This window comes from Neovison vison, chromosome 10, assembly GCF_020171115.1.
Source record: "Neovison vison isolate M4711 chromosome 10, ASM_NN_V1, whole genome shotgun sequence".
In the NCBI taxonomy this organism is placed as follows: domain Eukaryota; kingdom Metazoa; phylum Chordata; class Mammalia; order Carnivora; family Mustelidae; genus Neogale; species Neogale vison.
Window position 1 is genome coordinate 5578314 of NC_058100.1, and position 19636 is coordinate 5597949.

Here is a 19636-nt window from a genome sequence, read left to right on the forward strand (position 1 = left end):
CCTACAGCTCTCTGTGAGTCTCCTCCGTTCTTGCCAGTTTTTCCTGTTCATCTCCACCCCCTTGTCTGACTCTTGGCCTTCCCACTTCTCCATTCCCCATTTCCTCTTTTCCCCATGGTTCCCCCCGCCCAGATTCGGCTGCCTCCACAAACTGGTAAATGTCTCCCATCAAGACGGGGGCAAAGTTCCATGCGGCAGGGAAAAGGCTCTGGTGGGGTCTCGAACATTGAAGGGACAGTTTCTTCCAGATGTGTCCGGACATGGGGTGGCGGCCAGTTTAGATGGCCTTTCTCAGGCAGGGGCACCCCCCCGCCCCGGCAACCCATTCTCTGGTGCCTGGGCTTTGGTCACCGAAGGACTGTGGCAGGAGAGCCCGGATCTAACTCCCTTAGTTGGCCCTTCCGGGAGCCGCCCGGGCTCTGGTGCAGGAAGGGGAAGGGGCCAAAGCTGGGGGAAGGCGGGGCAGGAAGGGGGGAACTCTGTGGTCAGGGAGCCGCTGAGCACAGCTGCGCACTGCCAGAGCGTCCGATCGCAGGCTCGCGGCCCTTCGGCCCCCGCCCAAGATGGTCCCCGCAGTGGTCTTGCTCCTGCTCCTCCTGGTTGAACAAGCAGGTGAGAGTGTGGCTGTGGGCCCACGGGCTGGGCCTAGGGTGAGAGCCGAGGGCTTGCGTCTGAGGGCTGAGGCAGGGGAAGACGGGAAAAGGCTGGCAGGTGGGCGCCGGGCTCAGATGGACCCTGAGACCTTGAGGATGGTCCCCTCTGGTCCCTGTCAGGGCACAAGAGTCCTAGTTCCCTGCTTTCATGTCTCCTCACTTTTTCAGGGTTGATCATGGGGAAGGCTTCAGTTGGGCAGGGGAGGTATGACATGAAAAGCCAGCCTGGGGAGAAGCTTCTTTTCCCATGATCAGCGTTTCCTGTGTGGTGCCTTTGGGCTGGCCCGCTGGGAGCTGATCTCAGGCTGGGCGACGAATTCCTAAAGCCCCCCCCCCAGGAAAGCGGGCGACGAATTCATAAAGCCCCCCCAGGAAAGCGGGAGCCTGTTGTGTCCGGCTTGGCAGTGAGGCAAGGACGGTCGAAGTAGACCTGGTACCTGCTTCAGGGGCCGCCGCCAGCCCAGGCCACTCTGCCAACAGCTGCTGTGAGGGCCGGGGTGGGAGGCAGCTTGCAGTGCCCGCTTCTAGAGGCCTGATCCCCAGCCAAGAAACGGAGGCAGACCCGGGCAGGTCTCAGAGGCTCTAAGGCTCCAGACACTCGGTTTCTACCCTGTCGCTTCTGGCTGCCTGGGGCCTGGCTGTGTGTTTGCATTTTGATGGGGGTTGCAGCTGGGGGCTGGGGAGATGGGGGGTTCGTGAACCTCCAGGGAGGTGGGAAATTGGAAGAGACTGGCTGGGGGAGTCCGGCAGCCCAGCTGTGAGGTGGAGGGCAGGACTGGCAGGACTGGAGGTGCCAACCTGTTGCCACCAGGGGAGGAGAAGAGCGGGGGCACCGAAGCAGAAAGGTCAGGACAGAAGCGCCAAAAGCAGAAAAGCCTGGATTTGAGCTCTGGCTCTGTCCCTTAGCCTTCTGGCCCTAAAGGAATTACTTAGCTTTTCCGAGGCTGCCGTTCATCCTTGGTAAAATGGCGATAATGATGTTTCCCCCTCCATCGACCCCTACCCGGTAGTTTTTCGATTTATGCAATATTGTGGGAAAGAGCGTCGGGACCAGAAGTACCACCCAGCATCGGCCACGTGCCTGTGAGCCCTTCAGAAAGGGACTCAGGGCAGACTGCGGCTGGGGCTCACACCCTATTTGATTTTTTAAGTTGCATAAAACTTCCTCTCCGGCCCAGAGTGAGTGAGTAACAGGGCAGAGTGCCTGGGGCTGGGATCGGGCTTGTGGTCATCCCCCCCTACCCCTACCCCCCGGGGCTGGGCAGAGCCTCTCCCCCAGCCCTTCGCGTCAGGATCCCTGAGGCCCAGGGAAGCAGACCCCTGTTGTTCCATTTTTGAGCCCACTCTAGCAGGCCAGAGATAAGGGACCGAGGCTCAGAGATGACCAATAACCGGGCAATTGCCTTCCCTCCCTCCCTCGGTTCACATCCTTCCTGTCCAGCCCTCAGCCACAGGTCACAGGACCTAGCAGAGACACTCCTGTGGTTTCTTCAGTGAAATTTGTCGCTGCCTGTCCCTCACCCTACCCCTCTGGGCTGAGGTTTTGGTCTTCGCAGAGTGAACTCAAATGAGTCCCTTGAGGGCTGTGAAGTGCTCACTGGGGCCTGAGGAACTGACAGGGTGGAAAGCAGAGGCCTGGGGGCCCGGGCGGAGGGGTGAGGAGGGCTGAGGGGGGCTCCCTCCTCAGCTCTCAGCGCCTGTAAGTTCCATCGCAGCGGGCAGAACACCCCACACTTCCTGTCCCAGCCCTGCCCCGGGGTGAGAGAGAAGGGGGAAAGCCCAGAAAAATAGGATCCAGAGAGGAAGACCAAGTGTGTCTCCTGGGAGATTCTCCCCCAGGCCCGGTCCCACCTGCCGGTTCTGTCCTCCGATGCCCCTGACCCTGAGGGCACCCTCTGTCCCCTCAGCCGCCCTGGGAGAGCCTCAGCTCTGCTATATCCTGGATGCCATCCTGTTTTTGTACGGTATTGTCCTCACCCTTCTCTACTGCCGACTTAAGGTAAGGCCGGAGGAGGGGGCCGGCTTGGCTTTGAGGAGAGGGAATAACTGGGGATCCCCGTGAAGCTGGGGGGATGGGGCTGGGCCTCTACCTTCGCCCTTACCAATGACCTCTCTCCCCTGCTCCAGATCCAGGTGCGGAAGGCAGCCGCAGCCAGCCACGAGGTATGGCCCCTTCCGCGCCTGGGTGTCACTGCTACAGACTCCCACTGTCCAAGGCCCCCCCTCCCTCTCCCCCTGCACACCCTGCCACCTAGCCAAGCCCCAAGTAAAATACTCAGCAGGTGATGAGGGAGATATGAGAGTGACCCTGAGTATGCGGTGTGTATGCGCATTTCTGCCCTGCGGGCATTCGTGCCCCAGAGTCCCCACATGAGTGCCCTCTGGCCCCAGTGGCCGGCCAGTCCCAGCCACATACCTCGCTGGGTGGGGAAGAAGAGGCCGAGGGACCCTGAAGGAGGCATGGGTGTCTAATGCCTTGTCCCTTTTGCTTCTGCAGAAATCAGACGGCATTTACACGGTGAGTGAAACTGCCTTCCCCCACCCCAGTCTGGGGAAGTCAACAGGAGAGAGTGGGTTTTCGTGTGATCTTTGAAAGACATAGGGTCTATAGGGGGCCCGACAGGGGGCCTGCAGTGTGCACAAGCCCTGATCATCCTCTGACCTTCACCTCCAGGGCCTGAGCACCCGGAACCAGGAGATGTACGAGACCCTGAAGCATGAGAAACCATCCCAGTAACTTTAGAGTAGATGTCCCTGGCCACGTCCTTACCCTCCTCGTTCTCTTCCTAACCCCCATGGTTGACGTGACATACGTCCCCCGTTAGTGCCCGCCGACCTTACCTCTGAAATGATGCTACGTCCCCCATTACTGAACACTGGTGGGTCTTCCCACCAGACTTCTGCTCAGATGCTAATCATTAACGTGTATATTCTCATCTCACTGCCCTTCCCCACCCCTCTCTTTCCTGTCTCCCACTCCCACTCAACAGTGGAAAGAGAGTATCACCAATAAAGCCGTCAGAACTTGGACTCTATTCTTCTATTTATCATATTTTTATCACATCATATCTTTATTCAGCCTCTACGAGGCGCTAGGCCGGGGACTGACCACGCCGTTTGGAGTAACGAGCTCCCGACCTCACAGAGCTCACCGTCTGGTAGACTTCAGGGCGAGGCTGCTTGGTCGAGGAGTGAAAGCTGCCTGTGGCTGGGGCAGGGATGAGACCCTCGGCCCCGGGTCCAGTGGCATGGAGCTGGAACAGGGAGCGCGTGTCAGGTGTCCAGGTGTCAGGTGTCAGGTGTCAGAAACCGCGGAACCTAAGAAATGACGTCTGCACCCAGCTTGGCTTTTCGTGTGTGGCCACTGGACTGAGGTTGGGCCCTGGAGTAGCCTGGCTGTCCCACCCCAAACGGTGACCAATCCGGACCAGAGGGAGGGTCAGGGAACAGCGTGGGGACAGCGCACAGCAGGCACGCATCTGGACATTAGCCTAGCTGAGAGCAGATGGCGTGTTGAAGCCTCGTGTGATGCTCCTGATGGAAGGTTTTATGGGAACTTGAGTTTTCAGTGGTTTCTGCGGGCAGGAGGAACCTTAGAGGGACCGATGAGGGCTGGAGGTGGGAAAGGCAAAGGGGAACAAATGGCTTCCGGATGGGAGACGAGCTCCACGTGCCAGGGTGGGCGGCTAAGGAATTGCCCCGGGTCAGGTCCATGCCTGTCCTATTTCCTGCTCTGCCAGGAGCCGGGATTTCCTGTGGTATGTGCATCACATCAGATGCCACGGGTTCTACCTCCCCGTTCTGCAGCCGCGGCAGAGTGGGTCCTGAGTACCCACCCGAGCTGGGTAAGACTTAGCCCTGCACAGCGACTGAAACCCTCCACTATGTTTCCCGCCTCTCTCGCACGGTTCTATCTGCTCACCAACCCCAGGAGGAAGATCTGGCTCTTTGAAATTAATTAACCTTTCCAAGGGCATCTTGCAAGGGACAGACTGAGCTCTTTGTCCCCACACATCTTGCCGCATGAGAGAAAAACAGAAACTGGGGAAGAAAGGGAAGAATGTCACTATGCATGGTGAGGGCCTTGAAGGCCAGACGGAAGACTGATACACGGAGGAAATTGGGAGCCCTGTCCGGTGCCTGGGAAGCAGTGATTTCAGATGAGCTCTGAGCGATGAGCCAGGGTCCAGAGGTAACTGCTTCAAGTGTGGAGTGGGAACAAAGTCACTCGAAAATGCCTCGTCTTCTTCGCGCCCCACGTTGGTATTGTGAGTCTCCCGCATCAACCTAGCCTGATGTCCATCCCATTTTGATTTAGTCTGGGAGACCCGTCTGGCCCCAAGCTAACCATCATGTCTGTGAGTTTCAGATCTGACCACCTGGCTGGTTCTATAACGGGAGAGGTTCGGAATGGGTGTTCCCTAGCCAGGGGGTCTAGGTGAGAGATTTTAAATGGAAGGAGGGTTTGAGCACTTTTGGGGAAGAAAAGCAAATTCGTATCTTTTCTGTAGGATGGGGGGAAGCCTGGTATTCCCCTGGCTCAGAAAGGAAGCCAGGGTCTCAGGTGACACCTCTGGGTTCATTTATGGGAAGCCTCCTCTTCATAGAATGATCGAGAGGAAGTTCGGGAGGTGGAGGTACCCTCCTTTTCTGTGACCTCCAGTAGTCTAGGGACTCGGTTTATGAAACTTTCCTGCCTTTCACTGCCCCTTGTGCAGTGCACAGGCTAAGCCTCTGTGCCGAGCAGATCCCAGGCTCAGGGAAGATGATTTGGGCGTGAAGAAGAATCATAGACACCACTCCCCTATTGTTTCCACCAGCTGTCCCCTCATCCCTCCCTTTATGCCGCACACCAAACCCCTCTCCTAGCAGGAGCAGGACTCTTGGTCCTCCGCTCACTGATACCCGTTCTTCTCCCAGTCCCCCAAAGCACCAGGTTCACACCTGACTCCTTCAATATTTATTGTAGAAAACAGGGAGCGTGTGGGGGAGAGCACTCTAGACTGGGCCGGTGGGTGTTCCAGTGGCCAGCTGGGGATAGAAGACAATGGTCTGGATGCCTCACTGGGTGGCAGGCTGTGTTTTAAGGCCCATGAAACTGCTCAAGAAGTTGATCAGGTCAGTTCCGGCCTTCTCGACCACGGGCGTTAGCTGCTCCTGTGTGTTCTCAAAGTAAGCCCTGTGTAATCGAAGGATTAGCGGTCAGTGGGAGAGACCCTAGGCACTGGCAGGGGACTCACTGGTGCTGGGAGGTGAGACCCAGCTCCCCAGACTCTAGGACCTGGGCCATCCTGTTATGGTAACAGGAGGGGAGGCAAGCCCTCCATCGAGTAGAGGAACAGACCTAGAGATAAAAATTCAAAGCCTAGTTCCCACTGGCGCTATCTGTCCAAGAGGTCTGTGGGTCTACGAGGTGGTGAAGGAATTTGTCTCTCCAACTTAAACCTCATCTTCTCCAACCCCCACCCTCGAGCTGCAGCCCAGCTTCCCTTCTTTCTCTCTAAAGCTGCCTGGGCCCCGATCCCCGTTCTTCCTTTTCTCTTATCTTCTCTTTTTTTAAAGATTTTATTTTTTAGCAATCTCGGCACCCAATGTGGGGCCCAAACTCACAACCCAGAGATCAAGAGTCACACACTCCACTGACCACACCAGCTGGGGGTGCCCCCCCGAGCCCCTTTCACTGAGACTTACTTGGCCTGGGCCTGAAACTCTGGGTCCTTGACCTTCTCCACCAGGTCCTTGCCATAGTTGGTCACCGTCTGGAAGTACTGGGAGACGAGGCTCTGCAGATTCGGCTCCTCCGCCTGTCTCCTAACAAGAGCCCCTGCGCATACATGCACACAACACACACAGAGCTCATCAGCTGGGTCCCCAACAGGGACCTGGCAGAAGGCCAGGTCTCTGTTGGTAGCCAGCCCCCACTCCCAGCCCCTTCTCCAAACAGGTACCCAGCTCCAGGTCTTTGGATGAGCTTTCCCAACTTTTGAGAGGGAGTGATCTTGCTCTTGCTAGGAGCACTGACAGATGGAAAGCCAGGAACCCTTTCCATACAACACCCACCTTCAAGGTTACAGACGGCGAGGAGCAGCAGAGTCAGAACAAGCAGCTTCATGGTGGTAACGGTGGGGATGGTGGCCTGGAAGCAGTTGGGAGTGGGGGAGGAATGAGTTCCAGCTCCTCTCCAGAGACTCCTACCTAGGTGCCCACTCCGACCCGTTTCCCTCCCTTCCCACAGTTAAAACCGGGACCTCTCTGGATCCTGGCCACACCACTCACTTCCTTACCCTACCTGGTCAGCGTCTCTGTCCTTGCTGTGTCTGGCCTGTCTGGGGAGATGGGGCTATATACATTTCTGCTTCCCCACCCCCCCTGTCAGGTGACAAGGACTGTGGAAGGGCCCCATGGGACAGGGCCTCGTTGGAGTAAACAAGTTGAAGAAATGGGGGAGGAGAGGAGAGGAATGTGGGGGGTCGTGGTGATGGAGGCGGGAGGCATGGGTGTGGGTCTTAGTGGGCGGAGGCCAAGGGGGCATTCTTCCGGCTTACCGACACTCGCTCCTGCGGGGTCTGGGGCTGGCACTCTTGGGATTTGAATGCTGCAGGAAGCAGGATTCCTGGTTTTCTTCCAGAAAGCCCTGACATGTCAAACCCTCAACCCTTGGTAACTTTGTCCCACTGCGGCCAGATTTCATCTCCCCAGCCCTGCCCCCTTCACTGCAGCTTGGCAGAGAGGTATCGGGGAACAGAACCAAGGGGAAAGGAATGAAATCGGGGGCAGGGGGCAGGCGAATGAGGATTAGGAGACTGTTGGAGGCCACGGCACGGCACGGTTGGAGTCGTGGATCACACCAGGCCCTGACTTGTGTCTCCTTTAAAGTCCAGCCGCCTTGATAAGGGGTTAAGGACAGGAAAGTTGAGTAACACAGAGAAAGGATCTGTGCTCTGTGTGGCGCCCTCGCCTACGTGACTTCCCACACGCGCTCCCTATTGGAGGGAACAAATGTGGTCAGGGTCCTGAATTCTTAGTTGGTCCTTGTTGTTCCTGTACTTCCCAAAATCCACCCCATGGTTGATTGGAACTTCCTGTAGCTAATGGCATTAGCCGTGATTACCTGGCATCACAAGGTTTGTTTGTAGTTAATGTAAGACTTGTTATAGGAACTTGCGGTTATCTGACTAGATACTGATGTATTATTCCTTCTATTGTGATCTGCCTTATAAATGCTTGTAAGATGTGGATAAAATCAGCACCGTTGGACCAGTGTCCCTCCTGCCCCCCATCTCTTTGTCTCTTCATTTCTTTTCACCAGCCTCTTACCCTCACGAATTGTCGTGCCTGCCGCGACAGGAGAATAAGGGTTAGGGTCAGAGGGCAAGTGGGATTGAATCTGTCCTGCTTTCAGTTAATGTGTGATGAGATGAGGGAGAAAACACGAGAGCCCAGAATAACCCTCTTGAGTGCTGATAAACGTGTAGACCCTACCTCCAATAAAACAAATTCAGAAAGTAGCCTCTGCCTTCCCCTTCCCAAATGGTGGGCCCTGGCAAGAAAGGAAGTGAATGAGAGTCTTCTACCAAGGATAAACGCTGAAGTTCCCTGGTCACTGGATTACCTTGTCAATCTAAGGTGATGGTCAGCCAGTGTGAGCCAGCGGGGCTAGAGCATCCCTCTGACCGGGGCCCCAGCCCCAGCGCCAGCTCCGCCTGTGAGGGAGGACAAAGGTACATCCCCCAAGCACAAGGCATTTGTGTGAAATCACCTAAACAGATACCTGAAGCATTTGTATCTTTTACCCTTTTGCCCTCAAAGTGTACATAGAACATTTTTTTAAAAAAGATTTTATTTATTTGACAGAGAAAGAGACCCCATGTAGGGAGAGAGCAGGCAGAAGCAGGCCTCCTGCTGAGCAGAGAGCCTGATGTGGGGCTCAATCCCAGGACCCTGGGACCATGACCTGAGCCAAAGGTAGAGGCTTAACCCACTGAGCCACCCAGGCACTCCATACACAGAACATTCTTGAGAAACGGAGATGGGGGTGGGAGGGCTAGTGAGGGAAGTGACCCTGGGCCAAAAAAAAATCTTACTCCATCTTCAATTATTCCTCTGGAGTGCTTAGTATTTGAAGGACACCCCCATTGACTGTCCCTGGTTCTGGAGTGGAGTGCGTTTGGGAGGCAGAGTCCATATTCCCAGATTTTATTTGCCTGAGCAATGACGGAAGGGTTAGCCAATGGGGGCAGTTGCTTCACAGAATCATCCTGCTAGAACTAAGGCTGCAAGTCCTGCTCCTCTACCCCAAACTCTCACCCACTCCCAATCCACCAAAAGAACTAGACAGTGAATTTGAAGAGGTGTAGACCTCCGCGTCTCCATGGGGAGGGCTGTACTTGCGAGTAGTACCCATCTGGAGGTTGTGTGCTGTGTACTGTGGGGGGTCTGTGAGCAGTCCCTAAGGGGTTCGAGGTAGGGGCACCTAGGAGCCATAAGAACCAGGGTTCCAATGCAGTATTCACAATCATTCCCTCTGCCACCCTTCACAAAACGGAGGCCTCCAGGCTGTCCCGCGAAAGGACTTGCAGCAGCCCAAGCTCCAAGACGCTAGGACATTCCCAGCGTCTCAATCTCAGGCCATCTACCAATCAAGCCCCGCCCGCCTCTGCAGTGCCTGGGTTGGAGCTCTCTGGACCCGACTCTGCCACTCCTTTGCTTCCTTCTCTTCCATTGGCCCCTGGGAGACCGAGGCAGGTTTTTTTTTTTGTTTTTTTTTTTTAATCTTCTGGGCGGGGCCCAATCAAGGGAGGGTCGGGTCTTTGATGTCTTTTTTTTTGCCCGATTCCAAGATGGCGCTCATGACCACGCTGAGAATGCAACGTGAAGCCGCAGTCCTGCCATTACTCAAGATGGCCGCCCCCATCAAGATGACCGGGGTGTGCCGGGGGAAAAGGGGCAGCATGATAGTCTGAGACGGTAAGGACTATTGCTTCATTGCCAGTCTCGCCTTGGGGTCTAGGAATGAAGAACAGGAAGACTGGGAAGCTGGGTGAGGTCTGTGATGGGAGCTAGGATGAGATAATGGGGGAAGGGACGAGGTGACAGGTGGGGTGAAGAATCAAAGATGGGACGGGAGTGTGCCTGGGGTTCAGTCTCCCCACCGGTGCCCTCTCCCTGCTCTTCCTGTTCCAGGTCTAGCATCGGACCATGTGGAAGTTTCTGGGACTGGGGAGTCGGATGACGGGGGGTGGGACCCGTGCGGGGTAGAGGGAGCAATAGCGTCCTTTCTCAGGCTAACCCCGGCCCCTCCCCTGTTCTCTGGACTGAAATGGGGAACACACTGGGCCTGGCACCGATGGGGGCTTTGCCCCGCCGGAGCCCCCGGCGAGAGGAGCCTCTGCCCAACCCTGGGAGCTTCGATGAGCTGCACCGGCTATGCAAAGGTGAGAACTTGGCATTTGGGTGTCTCACGTTGAAGGGGCAGAGGAGGAGAGGGTCTCTAATGCTGGGTGTCCAGTGATGGGAGCAGGAAAGGGGAGAACCCAGCTGGGGCATCCAGCCTCAGGGAGGATCAGGTGCCCACATGGAGTGGAACATTTCGTGGTAGGACTTGAAAGGAGGTCAGTTCCTCCAAAGTGCTTTCAATAGGATGGAAAGGGGAGACTACGTCTTGGGGTAGGGGTTCCTTGTCTGTGCTCATTCCTCCGCTTCCCCTCCCCTCCACCCCCTTCAGATGTGTTCCCAGCACAGATGGAGGGAGTGAAGCTCGTTGTCAACAAGGTTCTGAGCAGCCATTTCCAGGTGCTCCCACTTCTCTGGCCCTCCTTAAGATCCTCCCTGCCTATCCCCAGATACTCTCCTCCTTGCCTTTGTACTCAAGCCTTAGCCAGGCTCCGTGGGACGAATGAGGGAGGATGTGGGGCTCTCTTTACTTCCCTTGCCTGTGGGACTTGTTGCTTTTAGTTTCGGTGACCCTCTGTGTATGTTGGAATGTTTGGGATTCTTGTAAGGCCTTCTGGATGGGGAGGAGGAGAGGGGTGGAACGGGGCTTGAGGTGGTGGGAACATTTTCCTCCTCCACTGACTTCTCTTTCCTCAGGTGGCTCACACCGTGCACATGAGTGCCCTGGGCTTGCCCGGGTATCACCTCCATGCGGCCTATGCAGGAGACTGGCAACTGAGCCCCGCTGAGGTGAGTAGTCCTCGCACCGGGGTCATCTCCCTAAAAGCCCACCCAGATCTCAGGTCTAGAGGAGGAGGAAAGCAGCGTGTTATGGGGAAAAGCCCACCCAGGACTCGGGACTAGAGGAGGAGGAGGAGGAGTGTGTTACAGGCAAGAGAGTGCCGGGCACCTGCCTCTGTGTTCCTCCGACGGGAGAGAGTGGGGGAAACGTTTGGGTGAGGAGCCCGAGCCTGTCTCTGTGGCTCCACTAGGGGGCGCTGGGTACTGCTAAAGAAATCCTGGCCGGTTGGACGGAAGCTTCAGCCGTGCGTGTACCCTCTTCAACAGGTGTTCCCCACTGTGGTGGGGGATATGGACAGCAGTGGCAGCCTCAACGCCCAGGTCCTGCTCCTCTTGGCAGAGCGGCTCCGAGCCAAGGCTGTCTTCCAGGTGACCCATGGTTCCTGCCGCCGTCCGCTGAAGCATTTCCCCTTTCTCCATGAGTGTGCTGCGCTGAGGGGGCTCCCGGGGCAGGAGCAGGGCTGGAGTGACCTTGCGGGGTGGGAGGGGAAAGCTCTACTCCTTGTTCTGCCTACCCAGACGCAGCAAGCCAAGTTCCTGACGTGGCAGTTTGATGGCGAGTACCGGGGAGATGACTACACAGCCACTCTGACCCTAGGGAATCCTGACCTGATTGGGGAATCGGGTGAGGAACTGGGACGGGGTGCTTTGGATCTTGGCTGCTCACTTGCTGATGTTGGCTCTGTCTCCTCCTTGTCGGTACTGTTGAGGGATTAAAAAGTGCTTGGGCAGGCTGGGGGAGGGGAGCAGGCCTGGAGGCTGTCCCCGCGACTGACTCCGTGTCTCCCTGCTACCCCACAGTGATCATGGTGGCTCACTTCCTGCAGAGCCTCACCCATCGGCTGGTGCTGGGAGGAGAGCTAGTTTATCACCGGCGGCCAGGCGAGGAGGGCGCCATCCTGACGCTGGCTGGAAAGTACTCGGGTACGGGGTGAGGGGGAATAGCGACAGGGAGGGGAGATTCTGAACTCGGTGAGGGTTCCTGGCCGATGTCCTGCTACAGTAATGTCCTTGTCCTTGTCTCCTGCATTTTGGTTTTTACAGCAGTGCACTGGGTAGCCACACTGAATGTGGGGTCAGGTGGGGCCCATGCGAGCTATTACCACAGGGCAAACGAACAGGTGAGACTCCCGATGCCAATCCCCCACCCCAGCAAGCCACTCGTGAGCTTGTGCCCCTGCAGACCTCCACAGGCCCCACTGCCCTGGGATTCTTCCCACCCACGCCGCACAGATGCTTCGCGCACGCGTCCGTTCCGCCGAGCCCCGGTCAGGACTCCTCTGGTCCTCAGTGACACAGATCCTCCCATCCTTGCGCGTGGTTCTCAGGTCCAGGTTGGAGTGGAATTTGAGGCCAACACAAGGCTACAAGACACTACCTTCTCCTTCGGTTACCACCTGACTCTGCCCCAGGCCAACATGGTGTTTAGAGGTGAGGGTTGCTAAGATGGCGTTGGGAGGTGCCGAGGGACTAGGGGGACAGAGGGAGGAGGCAAGCATCCTTCTGACCTTGCTCCTGACCCCCGTCTCTAAGCCTGTGAAATAACCTCGTGCGTATCCTATTCTCCAACAGGCTTGGTGGACAGTAACTGGTGTGTGGGTGCTGTGCTGGAGAAGAAGATGCCCCCCTTGCCCGTCACCCTGGCCCTTGGAGCCTTCCTCAACCACTGGCGCAACAGATTCCACTGTGGCTTCAGCATCACTGTGGGCTGAGGTGCTCCCAGGGCCCGCCCCTCACAGACGCTGGAACCTCCGAGGCAGGTGCCCTAGGGCCAGAGACTAGGCCCCCTCTCCAGAGCTCACCTTGCCGGGTGACCTCTGGGTCCCAGGAGCAGAGCGGGGGATAGGACCGTGCCCTCCTCAGAACTGGAGCCGCCACAGGGGCAGCTGCTGGGGCCGTGGTGTGTGGCCCCCACCTCTGCCACCAGCTCCAAGGTCTTCTTCCCATGCTCTTGTGGCTCTGGACTAAGGGAGAAGGATTAAGGGGTGTGTCTGGCTGACTTTTCTCCCCTCACATCCCCCTTTTTCGTTTTCCTATCAATTAAAGCTCCTAGCTTCTTCCTCTTCAGAGCAGAACAGGCTGCATGGGATTAGCTCCCTGTCCTGTTTTCCATCCCCGAGTCTAGGGCTGGGAGAGAAGAGCTGAAGGGCTACATCTTTGACCTCAGAAAGTGCCCCTCCCCCATTCCCAGAAGGAGCTTCTTTACCTCTTAGCCCTGAGGCTTCCTCCTTCCCATCTTCCGTGCTCCCAGAGAACAGCTCTGTCCCTGTGGTCATCCCCCACCAACCCCAAGACTGCATGAAGAGGTAGTTAACTGCTTTCGTCTTTCATTGCAACCACTGGGCTCCGTTCCTACCGGTCCCAACCTCTGGCCCCAGCATTTTCCCCTTTCCAGTCCAACGTGTCCAGATGGGCTGTGGAAGGAGGCAAGCGGGGGCCTCAGCTGCAGATCTCCTGGAGCAGCGGCATCATGGCGGACAGGCCCTGGATGTGCTGGATTTGGTACCCGTATGCGTTGTTAATGCTCCGGAGCTCAGCCAACAGGCCCAGCAGCTTTGCGTACAGAAACCTTTGGAGGAGGTAGTGGGGTCACCAGGGAAAGAGGAAAATAAGGTAGCTGAGAGTCTTATCTTGAGGTCCTGCTCCCCTGAACTTCCCTCAGTGAGGCTAGGTCTGAACGCTACAGAAAATCATGCTCTGGTATGACAAATTAGCAAAAGTTCCCAAGGTCCCTGAGGTCTCCTCTCCCCTGCCCTTCTTGAATCCAAAGGTCTCAGGGCCCAGTGTGGAGAAAGCCCCAGACTTGGTCAGAACTGCAGCTCTGTGGAATCTATGGATCTGGCCTTCTAGAGCAGGTTCTAGAAGGTGGGTGTGTTCCGTGGTCTAAAGCGTCCCTCTTCTGGCCAAACTGGCTCGTTGAGGAACACGTGAGAACACGCGGAGCCTACCTCAGAGCCTGGACGGAGCATGGACGGCTGAGCCAGATACTGGCTTTGCCCAGGAATCTGAATGACCATGATAACTTCAAGGGGGGGGATGAAAAATTAAAGGAAGGGGCCAATGGAGAGGAAGGGGAGGGCCAAGGAAAGAGCGAACGAGAATCCTGGAAGGCTGCTTTTAGCCTGGAGTGGACGGGTAAGGTGATGGGTGTCGTCAGTCTCAGGAATGCTATCATACAGAGCCTGTGAGCTACGACTTTGCATCTCTACTGAATAAAAAAAAAAATCTGGAAAAAAATCAGATGAAACAGCAGTAGGAGCGATTCGGATGCCAGACCCATCTGAGGTGCGAGGAAAGGACTCGGTGCCCCCCAAGGAACCTGGTTTCCCAGAGGACAGGCCAGCAGAAGCATTCCCCTGAGCTCTGTTTCCCTTGCCTGCCTTCCCCGGGTACAGCCTCCGAGCCCCCAGGCTCCCGCATACCGGTCCCCAGGCCTTGGCGGCTGCCCTTTGATGTAGCTCTGCAGGGTCAATGCCATCACCTCTTGCAGATGATCGATCTCCTCCCTCCGGGTAACCCCAGGCCTGTCTGGAAGACGTGGGGTGGGAAGGATGGCTGGGGGCGGGCAGGGATTCCCCCGGGCTGGGAGTCTGGGCAGGGGTGGAGGAGCAGAAGCTTCTGGGCTTTGGGGGATGCTCACCGGGAGAGAAGAGGGCCATGGCGGCCATGAGCACATACTCGGGCTCCTGGAGCTGGAGTCGTCTCAGTGTCCCATGAAAGCGAAAGAGCAACTCTAAAAAGTCCTCCTGGAAGCCCGCTGTGGGAGATGCTGGTCTTAGGATCCTCCTGGTCACACCGCCACAGGCCTTACTGCAAAGGACGCGCCCGCCCCGGCTTCAGCCCCTCTCACCGTGGACGCCGTCTTCCAGCGTGTAGCAGAGCGGCCCGCAGAGGAAGTTTTGTGTTTGGAGACAGAAAGTGGTATTGAGTGCGATGTGACAGATTTCAACCGCTGCTCCCTTGAGCAGGGAGATCTGGTCCTCCATGGGCAGGGACCTGAGGGGAGCAGGCAAGAGCCTTTTAGAGAGGGAGAGGGGCTCCCAGTCCTGGCTGAGATACTTAAGACCAAAGGAGGGAATTCAAGACCCTGTGCTTGGAAAGGCAGCAGGAAGGGTTAGCGGGTCAGGGACAAGGGGTGTGTGTGTGTGTGTGACTATAATTTATTGGAGTGTTTTCCTCCTGGAAGGTAAGGGGAGGTCACGTACCGGAAGAGAGGCACGTCCTTGGTGAACTTGATGACTTGCTGTACCATGAAGGTGTTGACCTCCGCGAAGTGCGTGAGCAGGGGCAGTTCGGGGACTGGGATGGGCAGGCGCTGGTGATGGATGAACAGATGAGCAGGAGGCTGCAGAGATCGGGGCCTGAGTGAGTGGCCCTAGTCCCAGGGGTCTCTCCAGCCCTGTCTTGGAGGGGCTTCCGGGCCGAGGAGCCTGTGGACGCTGGGGTTCTGGAGAAGCCTAGTCCTCTGTCTTGGGGCGTGGCACACTCCTGCCCCTTCCCTCCAGTCAGCCTCCCCGGGTGCCCTCTTTCAGCCCAAAGTCCATGCAAAGGCTCACGCTGAACTGCACGAACTGGTTGAACATGGTGCCCACGTGGCGGCTGTGCGCCCCCAGGAGTGTCCGCACCAGCTCCTCCTGCTCCTTGCTCAGCTGCGCAGGGACTTGCCGGGCCCGTCGCTGGGCCTGCTTCGCCCGCCGCGCTGCCAGGGCTTCTGCCGACAGGATCACTGTGCCCGGGGAAGATGAGGGATGATGCTGCTGAGGTCTGCAGAGGGCATCATTGTCTCTGCCAGCCCCCACCTCACCCTCTGTCTGGGAGCCCTTGGGCACTGGGTACCCCGTGATGAAGGATGTGGGGAGGGAGCAGCATTCCTGGGGCCTCCTTGGGCTTGGCTGGAGTCCTAGAGGCCCCAGTGGTAAGGGATCCCTCAACCCAGTGGGTAGAGGGTACACAGGCCAGGTGTTACTATCCAGACTTTTCAGACACATAAACAGGTCTACATTCCGGTGGCAGGTCCAAGGTCACAAAACACTAAAGTGATGCAAGCCAAGATTTTTTGACTCCTACGGTATGCACTGGTCCATATTGAAGAGTAGTGCACTATCAGCAGAAAGCAAGGGCTTGGGAGTCGGAAGAGCTAAACGTGGACACTGTAACTTTGTAGCCGAGTGAGCTCCAGTGACATCATCTGTCAGGAGCAAAGCCTCATTACGGGGCACAGAGAAACGGCACGTGATGATTCCTTCAACAGTTACCACGTTCCTACTAGGTGTCATGTGCTATACGTGAGACACACAAGTCAGGCCGTACGGATATCTAGGGAAAGCATTCTGGGTGGAGGGGATGACAAGGGCAAAAGTCCCGAGGGGTGTGTGCTGGGTGTGCTTGAGAGGGGCCCTGAAATCCGGGTGGCCCTGCGCGAGGGAGCAAGGTGGGCAGATCAGGAGATAAAATCCGGGAGGCTGTCTGTCGGAGCCAGACCATGAGATCTTGGACTAGAAGAGAGATGAGGAGCAGAATAGAAACATCATCTGACTTGTTTCCAAAATCCTACTCTTCTTGTGGGGAGAACACGCTTTGGGAATGAGGATAAAGCAGAGCGACCTCGTCCGTGGATTCTGGTGTCAGTAGGGGGCCAACTCACTTTCCTTCTTCATGCCAGCGTCTAGGCATTTCTGCAACCGGCAGGCTGGGCAGTGGCGTCTCTGGGCCTTGTTGACCTTACAGCTTCCAGCAAAGGGGCAGGTGAGACCAATGCTTTTGTTGACTGTTCGTCTGTGAGAGATGCAGACTTTCGGGAGGGTGGTCACAGATGGCAGTGAACAGGTGGCTACATGAGGGGCTGAGATGACACGGTCTAGAAGGATCTGTGGGGACGTGGGCTAATCTGAGCTGTGCCCAAGGGTCCCTAAGGGTGGGTAGGATATACGCCATGTCAAGCACAGGGCACAGGATCCCTGACTTGGTGTTCGCAGGTAGTGGGTAAGGGGCTGTGTCCACAGGACCAACAGCAGGCTTCCCTCTATTATTCTGTCACCGATTTATGCAGTGTTGAGGTTGACGAGATGTACCACGCTAGCCATAGGGTAGTTAGCCTCTGAGAGGCAGGAGTTACGTAGGTGGACGAGCTCGGGCATGTGCCACGGCTTAAAGGCTGCGCAGTGGGGAGTCTGGGAGGTGGTTTCTCCCGGGTCGGGGGGCTCTTACCTGAAGAAGCCCTTGCAGCCCTCACAGGTCAGGGCGTGGAAATGATAGCCTGTGGCTCGGTCCCCGCACACCACACAGCTCCTCGGCCCATCCTCTCCACTGGCCATGGCTTCAGATGTTTCGATGGCTGTCGCAGGCCCCTGGATGTGGGAAGGGTTAGCGCCCTGGATGCTCTTCCCCCGCTTCTGGAGGACCTCTTCCTGACCCTCTGCATTATCTGCACCTTATTGCTTTTAGTCTCTGGTCCCCAACAGATCCCCTACCTGCTCTTCCTAGGCCTGTCACCCACAGGCCAGAGGATCTGGTGTGGGCTGCTTCTCCCCAGACTGCCACTCTGCCCCTGCTTTTCCCTTGGTCTCTGGAGCTGCCAGCGTTTGCAGTCAGGGAATATGACCCTCCGTACCTGGTAAACAAGGAACTTCTGCTATGTGAGGGCTGCAGCTGGTCTCTGACTACATAGATAGGGCACAGACTCTGGACCCGGGACAAAGGCCCAGGTGGGAGGAGTTCCCGGCATGCCCATGGGGTAGGTTGCTGGCACCTGAGGAGGGACCCTGTGGGGGAGAGACCTCAGGACTAGCAACTGCTGCTCATCAGACCCGGGGGATCGTCCCTACTGCTGAGCTGCAGGCTCGACCTGCAAGCCTCCTTTGAACCTGGATCTTGGACAAGCTGGGAAGAGAGAGGAGAGACAGAACAAGCTTTTTCACGTGCAGTAGGACAATAGTGTGAGAACAGGCATTCCGATTGCACAAGGCTCCCCAAAAGGAAGATTCTTAAAAACAGATCAGGGACAGGTGCTCGGGGGGCTCAGTGGGTTAAGCGTCTGCCTTCGGCTCAGGTCATGATCTCAGGTCCTGGGATCCAGCCCCTGTGGGTCTCCCTGCTCGGTGAGGAGCCTGCTTCTCCCTCTCCCTCTGTCCCTCCCACCATTTGTGCTCTCTCTCCCTCTCAAGTAAATTAAAAAATCTTAAGAGAGAGAGAGAGAGAGAGAGAGAGAGATTGGGGTCTGATTAAGAGCTCAAGCAAAGAGCTAGTGAGGTCCACGCTTCCTAACTGAGAGGGCTGGGAATGAAATGAGGGCGGCCTCTTAACAAATGAGAGGTGGTACTTCGGATTGATTTGAGGACTCTGGCCCTGTGCTGGCTTCATGGGCGTGGGCCTGTGCAGTCACATAGGACCCTGGCCTAGAGGGATCTTGGATTTGGTTTAATTCTCTGCCATTGCTGTCTTGAAATTCTCCATGGTTTTTGAACAAGGGAATCTGCACTTTCCTTTTTCAGTGGGTCCCACAAGTTACGTTCTTTGTCCTGTCTGCAGCCAAGATGAAAGACTTCCAATGAATAGGTTTAAGAATCACAAGTAGGACTCTTCAGCAGGGTTGTCTAAGTGTTCCATCAACACTGCAGAATATTTTTGCAGGTGTGAGGTGTGTGTGTCTGTGTGTGTGTGTCTGTGTGTCTGTGTGTTCTCCCAATAGCTATGAACAGAAAAAGTAACTCAAAAGCTATTTGGATATTTTGGGAATGGACAATATGTTGGTTACATCTATGTTGGATAAATCTGGTATCACACACGCTGGAATAAAGTCCAAAGCTGAGTCTTCTAATTTGAAAGGTCTTCACTGCAGATGTCCCCAGGGGTTTGCCCTTTCTGCACTTCTACAGTCTTTTCTCACTAGAAATAAGCTTCTTTCTTTCTTTCCCTCTCTTTCCTTATTTCTCTTCTTTCCCTTTCTTTCTTTCTCTGCTTCTGTCTTTTTCTTCCATTAAGAGTTCAATTATAATTAATGTTGCCCTAAATTTGAGTTTAAAACCTATGCGCTGGTTGGAGTCATAAAAACAGAGACCAAGGAAAGAGACAGAGCCTTGTTTAGGTCCCCAGAATGGATTGTGTAAACTATTACATTTTGTAGCAAGCAGAGTTCCAGAGGACACAGGTGCTTAGGTCTGCTTCTTGGGAGATGCTGAGCACATGTCGGTGTGTGCGTCTGTTGGTATGCTCGCCTGAGTGTGGCTGTGAGAACGCGTGCTAATTCATTTAATCAACAAATATTGACAGAGAACCTACTATGTGGTAGACAGGAGGGATGAAAAGATGAACAAGATGCTCTTCTGGCCTTATAGAACCTCGGTGTGCTGGTGAGGAAGACAGACCTTCGCGCAGATATAAAGAAACATGATCAGATCAAGGATGGTGCTGTGCACAGAGCATATGGGACCACAGAGGAGGGGTACCTAATCCGCTTTGGCAGAAAGGTGTTGAGGAGGAGGCAGGAAAGGCTTCCTGGAGGAGTGACAACTGGGCTGATTTTGAAAGGATCATGAGGAGCTAGGTGAAAACAAAATGCAGTTCAGGCAGAGAGTGCAAGCTGAGAAAGTTCCAGAAGCCAGATACAAAAAGGTGTGTGTGAGGTCGAGCCACAAACAAGCCTCCTCTGCTGGAGTCCAGCGTTTTGGACTGGGGGTGGGAGGGGAGGATTTTGGAGAGGTGGGCTAGGAGGTGGGCTAGGAGGCCGAGATGTGGCAGGGCCAGCTCATGGG

General features: G+C 56.0%; 4 protein-coding genes across 8 annotated transcripts; 2 read left to right on the forward strand and 2 right to left on the reverse strand.

Moving 5' to 3' along the window:
• The first annotated feature begins 457 nt into the window (after window positions 1–457).
• On the forward strand, window positions 458–3683 carry FCER1G (Fc fragment of IgE receptor Ig). Its single transcript, XM_044266238.1, has 5 exons — window positions 458–612; window positions 2561–2652; window positions 2781–2816; window positions 3151–3171; window positions 3328–3683. The coding sequence occupies exons 1-5, from the start codon at window positions 564–566 to the stop codon at window positions 3388–3390; spliced, it is 261 nt and encodes an 86-aa protein (XP_044122173.1). The 5' UTR covers window positions 458–563; the 3' UTR covers window positions 3391–3683.
• Window positions 3684–5598: 1915 nt separating this feature from the next.
• On the reverse strand, window positions 5599–7512 carry APOA2 (apolipoprotein A2). Of its 2 annotated transcripts, none has more exons than XM_044266239.1 (4): window positions 7199–7512; window positions 6714–6789; window positions 6345–6477; window positions 5599–5832 (listed from the first exon to the last, which is right to left on the reverse strand). In XM_044266239.1, exons 1-4 carry the CDS (start codon window positions 7292–7294, stop codon window positions 5715–5717), a joined length of 423 nt encoding a protein of 140 aa, XP_044122174.1. In that variant the 5' UTR covers window positions 7295–7512; the 3' UTR covers window positions 5599–5714. The 2 variants fall into 2 exon arrangements, with proteins under 2 accessions (XP_044122174.1, XP_044122175.1); XM_044266240.1 differs by lacking the exon at window positions 7199–7512 and adding an exon at window positions 6943–6960.
• Window positions 7513–9482: 1970 nt separating this feature from the next.
• On the forward strand, window positions 9483–14123 carry TOMM40L (translocase of outer mitochondrial membrane 40 like). Of its 4 annotated transcripts, none has more exons than XM_044266733.1 (10): window positions 9483–9620; window positions 9837–10087; window positions 10378–10445; window positions 10743–10835; window positions 11154–11255; window positions 11406–11511; window positions 11688–11810; window positions 11931–12007; window positions 12215–12317; window positions 12459–14123. In XM_044266733.1, the coding sequence occupies exons 2-10, from the start codon at window positions 9973–9975 to the stop codon at window positions 12596–12598; spliced, it is 927 nt and encodes a 308-aa protein (XP_044122668.1). In that variant the 5' UTR covers window positions 9483–9620; window positions 9837–9972; the 3' UTR covers window positions 12599–14123. The 4 variants fall into 4 exon arrangements, with proteins under 4 accessions (XP_044122668.1, XP_044122669.1, XP_044122667.1 ...); XM_044266734.1 differs by having other exon boundaries at window positions 9937–10087; XM_044266732.1 differs by lacking the exon at window positions 9483–9620 and adding an exon at window positions 9629–9698 and having other exon boundaries at window positions 9937–10087.
• Window positions 13326–17778, reverse strand: NR1I3 (nuclear receptor subfamily 1 group I member 3). The gene is made up of 8 exons (XM_044266736.1): window positions 17094–17778; window positions 16531–16661; window positions 15443–15612; window positions 15092–15231; window positions 14737–14882; window positions 14527–14643; window positions 14309–14414; window positions 13326–13455 (listed from the first exon to the last, which is right to left on the reverse strand). The coding sequence occupies exons 1-8, from the start codon at window positions 17198–17200 to the stop codon at window positions 13326–13328; spliced, it is 1047 nt and encodes a 348-aa protein (XP_044122671.1). The 5' UTR covers window positions 17201–17778.
• Between the last annotated feature and the right edge of the window lie 1858 nt (window positions 17779–19636).